General features: G+C 49.3%; 1 protein-coding gene across 2 annotated transcripts in view; it reads left to right on the plus strand.

Moving 5' to 3' along the window:
• LIMK2 (LIM domain kinase 2) overlaps positions 1-5,707 on the plus strand; it is a 54,699-nt gene that overhangs the window by 12,075 nt on the left and 36,917 nt on the right. Inside the window, exon 2 of one of the 2 annotated variants that reach the window (XM_010828790.1) lies at positions 3,396-3,495. In XM_010828790.1, the coding sequence (XP_010827092.1) occupies positions 3,396-3,495 (100 nt within the window). Of the gene's footprint in view, positions 1-3,395; positions 3,496-5,707 lie in introns of those variants that run through there. The other variant, XM_010828791.1, reaches the window with a different exon arrangement.

Consider the following 5,707-nt stretch of genomic DNA (forward strand, 5'->3'; position numbering starts at 1 on the left):
GTGACTGCAGCCATGAAATTAAAAGACGCCTACTCCTTGGAAGAAAAGTTATGACCAACCTAGATAGCATATTGAAAAGCAGAGACATTACTTTGCCAACAAAGGCCCATTTAGTCAAGGCTGTGGTTTTTCCAGTGGTCATGTATGGATGTGAGAGTTGGACTGTGAAGAAAGCTGAGCACCGAAGAATTGATGCTTTTGAACTGTGGTGTTGGAAAAGACTCTTGAGAGTCCCTTGGACTGCAAGGAGACCCAACCAGTCCATTCTGAAGGAAATCAGCCCTGGGATTTCTTTGGAAGGAATGATGCTAAAGCTGAAACTCCAGTACTTTGGCCACCTCATGCAAAGAGTTGACTCATTGGAAAAGACTCTGATGCTGGGAGGGATTGGGGGCAGGAGGAGAAGGGGACAACAAAGGATGAGATGGCTGGATGGCATCACTGACTCCATGGATGTGAGTCTGAGTGAACTCCGGGAGTTGGTGATAGACAGGGAGGCCTGGCGTGCTGCGATTCATGGGGTCACAAAGAGTTGGACACGACTGAGCGACTGAACTGAACTGAGGCTTTCTCTGGTTGTGGCGAGTGTGGGCTGCTCTCCGTTGTGGTGCATGGGCTTCTCGTTGCAGTGGCTTCTTGTGCTGCAGAGCTCGGGCTCTAGGTACTCAGGCTTCAGTTGTGGCTCACGGGCTTAATTGCTCCACGGCAGGTGGGATCTTCCTGGACCAGGGATCGAATTCTAGTCCCCTGCATTGGCAGGTTAGTCTTACCCAGTACACCACCAACAAAGTCCCATAAGTTTATCTTCTGTTAGACAGCTTTTAATACATGTGGCTACGAAGTGGAGAAGCAAGGGTGGTAGCTAGAGGAGAAAGCGGGCTCCAGATTTGTTTTTAATGGGAAAAACTTGAACTTATTTAAATGGCAGTTGGAAGGAGCCAGTGGAAAAGGGAGTGGTGGTGGAGACTGTCTTCTGAAAGGTGTGATGGGGTGGAGTCCAGATCATAGCACATTGTTCAACAGTTGAGTTCTGTAGACACTGGGGAGTCTGGGCGAGTCAGCCGAGACTGTGCAGTACACCAGGAAAAGAAGCTGTCTATGGGGTCGTACAGGGTCGGACACGACTGAAGCGACTTAGCAGCAGCAGCAGTGTCTAGTACAGAGCACGTGTTAAGTGTTTATTTAATGGCTTTGAGTTTCTGAAGACTGGAGCGCACCGCAGGCTCTGGAGGGTATGGACATAACGAATTAGCTTGAATATCTTCATAGTGGAAAGTCCTGATTCTTCTTGAATTTCGGAAACAGCCAGAGGTCACTCAGAGCCAAGACAAATTGTTGAGCAAGTGGGTGGTCAGTTCAGAGACTGTTCCTTGTGGGTTAAAAGTAAAAGCAAGAAACAGGTGTAGCTTAAAATAATCAGACTTGCTGGGGGTGAGACATGGCAGTCTTAACAGGCCTTTCATATAAGAGTTCCCAAAACATTTCATGCCAGTACCTCCAGAACTGGGAAGATTCATTTTGATGTCTGTGTTCACTAAAAACCCTCTCACTAAACCACCGGTTGGAGAGAGTGTCTCAGACTTTTCTGCCTCAGAGTTTGTGAGGTTTTTGGTGCACTGTGTGAACACTACCACCTTCAAAACACAAAGGCTTCTCCCCCTTGAAAGTCTTAAGAAGTTTAGATCCAGGAGGTGATGCGTGCATAGGAGAGAAGCAGGTGGGCCGAGGCTTTAAAACCTTCTGCCAGCTTGTTCAACTCTTCCCTGTGCTGCGAGGACAGCTGCCAGTGCCCTGGCTGCCCCGGAAGGCCGCCAGGCAGTCTTGAAGTGTGCGGAGCCGTGCATTGTCTATTCATGGCCCCTGTGCCTGTAAACCAGGGTCCGGTGCCTGTCACTGTGCCTGTGGCAGTCTGGAGTTACCCAGAGAGAACAAAGCTGCACACACGGGCACACAACAGAGTCTTGTAACAACCCTGCCCCATTTCCTAGGCCCGAGTCAGGTACCACAACTTGATCTCAGCTGCCCGCTTTATTTCACGAAGTTAGCACCTGAATCACACCAGGAGCATTGTGTTCTGTCCCTTTTGAAGGGACATGGACGGGCTCTGTGCTACTGCCCATACTTCTCTGAGCCCACACAGCCCTTCCCCATCCTTTTTCAGGCTTTAGTAAACTTTCCCCATCTTTCAAGGCTCAACTTCCCCTGCAGACACTTTACTGGCTCCCCTGAGCAGAATGAGCAGGAACTAGAAAGAGCACAGGCTGTAGAGTGAGCCAGACCTGAGTTGGGATGCTAATGCTGCTGCTTGAGCTTTCACCCCCAGCCCCAAGTTTCCGTTCCCTCACCTATTAAATGAATATAATAATACCTGTCTCATGGTATTGTTTTGAGAATTGAGATTGGGTCTGTGAAAGAACCTAGCACAGTTCTTGGCAAGTAGGAGGCGTTCATGAAATATTTGTTCTTTCCCTACTGTACTGGTAATTTCTTTCTCTGAACTAAATACTTTGATGTGAAATAACATCTCAGTAAAAAAAAATTACAGTATGGAAGAATGTTTCTTTTTCAGTGCATTTCCTCTTCCAGGAGCAAGGTGATTTATCCAACAGCCTCCAGTGTAGAGCTTAGACTGATGGGTCCAATGAAAAGACCCATGATGCTGATTGAATGAATGAGCTTCTAGACGAAGTGATGGGAAATCAGCACAACTAGGGCTTTTGAGGAGAAGGACAAGGCTGCAACTTGTGTAACCTAGAGAACAGACCTTTCTGGGTGCTGGCTAGGGACAGTTGTAGGAAAGGCCGACCCGAAAAGAAAGAGACTTGTTCATTTCATGTACTCAGGACTGTAAGCATGGGCTGAAAGGAAGGAATAGGCAGGTTTTGTTTCAGTAAAAAAAAGGAACAACCAGAACCAGCTTTTAAAATATTTATTTACTGGTTGCTTCAGGTCTTTTGTTGCTGCACTTAGACTTTCTCTGGTCGCAGCGAGCAGGGGTTCTACTCTGGGGAGCACAGGCTCTAGGCACACAGTAGTCAGAGCACAGGGGCTCAGTAGTTGTGGCACATGGGCTTAGTTGGAATCTTCCTGGACCAGAGATCGAACCCGGGCCCCCTGCATTCCTATGCACTATACCACCAAGGAAGTGCCAGGACCATTTTTTAAAAAGTGGAGCGACACTGCTTTTGAGGCTATGGAGTTGCTGTTGCTGGGGAGATGAGCAGCTGGATGATTGCTCGGAAGGGATCTTGTGGAGTAGGGAACCGTGCGTGTAGCAGAGCATCACTCAGCCCTTCCAGCACCAGAGTCTGTTAAGTCCATCTTCTACAAGGTGGGGATCCTGCCCCCGCACTCCCTGCTTCTTCAGCCTCTGAACCCCTTGCTTCTGTGTGCAGGTGACGATGCCTGGAGGTGTCAGGGCTGTGGAGACTATGTCGCTCCAAACCAGAGGTTGTACAGGACCGTCAGCGAAGCCTGGCCCACCTCCTGCTTCCGGTAAGTGAGTCCATGTGCCTGTCTTCACCAGCACCCTGCGGGCCAGGCACTGGCCTTCATCCTCTGGAAGATACAGAACATGCTTCTGACTTGAGAGTTTCCATTTCGAGGGGTGATGTTCAGGGGGCAAAGAGGGAGGTGCCCAGGAAGTGCATGTGAGCAGAGGTCAGGTGTGGCCCCCTGACGCCAGATGGAACTGGAAGAACGGCACGTGGGCCAGGTATGGCTAAAGATGGGAGGTTTGGGGATGGGAGGAGCCCTTTTCAGGGTGTCCCAGCACCCTCACCTGGCAGATGAGGAGACTGAGGAGGAGAACGTGCGACTTTCCTACACCTGCACTTCTGATTACACAGATGCCTTGAGGGCTGTTGGTACAGCCAGCTCTTCTTCACCCCAGGATGCCTCTCTAGCTTCCTGCTTTTTATTATCAACTCTGTTATATCAGTGGCTCTTAGATGATTGTTTGGTGGAAGCTTGGTTTCTTGAAAACAGCACAGCCTTTAATGTCAGATCTGTTCCTGCTCTCTGAGACTCAGTTTCTTCATCAGGAAAATACAGATGTTAATCATCTCTCTCACAGACTTGTTGAGATCTAATGAAGTCAAATATGCCAAGGGTCCAGCCCATGGTAGGTACCTACTGAATGAATGGCTGGAATCCTCGAGAGTAGGAGCTTGTCTTTGTATAATACAGAGCATAACCCAGCGCCTGGCCCGCAGTCATTCTTCACCGGGAGGCTGGGTGGGCATTTGTGGCCCTCGAGGTCTGAAGCGGCAGGGCTGTGCTCACGACAGAGAATGAGACAGAGTGCAGACAGGCACCACATGCTGTAAATACCAGCTCCCACACACAGCAGAGCATCCCCTGTGCTGATAGCAAGTTACTGAATTGACCTTTGAGCACTTGCCTCCGCCCAGGGAACTACGGGGCGGGTTGGCCTGGAGGGCTCTGGCCTCTGGAGGAGTTGGAGCACTTTCCTGCCCTTTCAGCTCTAACTCAGAGCTCGCCAGTCTTCGCTGTGCATCTGATTACCTTGGTTACTCCTCTTATCCCCAGGGAAGTTGATTCTACTTCCGTTTTGCTTCTTTGGTAAGATAGGAGCAGAGTGTCAGAGCTGCAGGGGCCTCTGGCTGCCCTTTCATTTTACAGCTCAGCCAAACCAGCATCAGAGCCCTGTGAGTTCCCAGGCTGGAACTCTCCTCGGCCTTCAACCCACATGGTCATGTTTGTTCCTGCCATTTTCTTACTTCTATGGATATCTTCTATCCAAAATAAGCAAGAATGGGTAGAACAAGCTATAGGAGAATTGCTGGATTCTCCTATAACTAGAAGCACCACTTCCTGAATGATACAGCCCCTTCATATCACAGACTCGAGGCCTGAAACCAGAAAGACAAAAATTACATGGACTGGCCATGGATGAAATGAGCTGGCTCTAGAACTTAAGTCTTGGGTCACTAGTAGGTCTGGTGAGATGCTAGCTTGTTAGAGTGCACTGTGTGTGTATGAGACAGACACAAGTACGTGCTCACAATGAAGTGAGGCATGTTATCCTGGTGGCAAAGAGTGCAGGCTATGAAAGAGAACTGTTTTCAAATCCTGGCTTTGCAGTTTGTTAACTGGCCATCAGTGACTTCCCTGAGCTTCAGGTACCTCATCTGTAAAATGGGGAAAAGAATAGTTCTCGTCTCACAAGGTGGTTCAAGAGGATTAAAGGTAGTGACCTGTGAAAAGTCCCTGGCATAGGGCCTGACACATAGAAAACCATTAATAATCAGTAGTTGTCATTAAGTGCTATGTTGAGTGTGTGTCTATATTCCCCTATATGCGCATGTGTATTTTAACTTTGAACCACCCTGGCACAGTTAAACCAACGTCATGCCTGTGGGGGAAGCATTCAGGTCAGTCTCCTATTTGCAGCTTTGCCTCAAGGACAGAATCTTTCTGATCTCGCTCTACTGAAGGGGCACGTCTCCCGACTCCTGAGCTTTCCCATGAAGTGGATGGCGTGGAACCCTCAGACAGAGCCTGGCAGTTTGCCCTGGGGAGACTGGCTGCTCTGGAGCCAATTTGTTGTTGTTCAGTCACTCAGTCCTGTCTCTGTGACCCCCATGGACTGGAGCATGCCAGCCTTCCCTGTCCTCCACTAGCTTCCGGAGTTGGCGCAAACTCCTGTCTGTTGAGTCGGTGATATCCAACCATCTCATCCTCT

Source organism: Bison bison, unplaced genomic scaffold (genome assembly GCF_000754665.1).
Source record: "Bison bison bison isolate TAMUID 2011002044 unplaced genomic scaffold, Bison_UMD1.0 scf7180017864495, whole genome shotgun sequence".
NCBI lineage: Eukaryota > Metazoa > Chordata > Mammalia > Artiodactyla > Bovidae > Bison > Bison bison.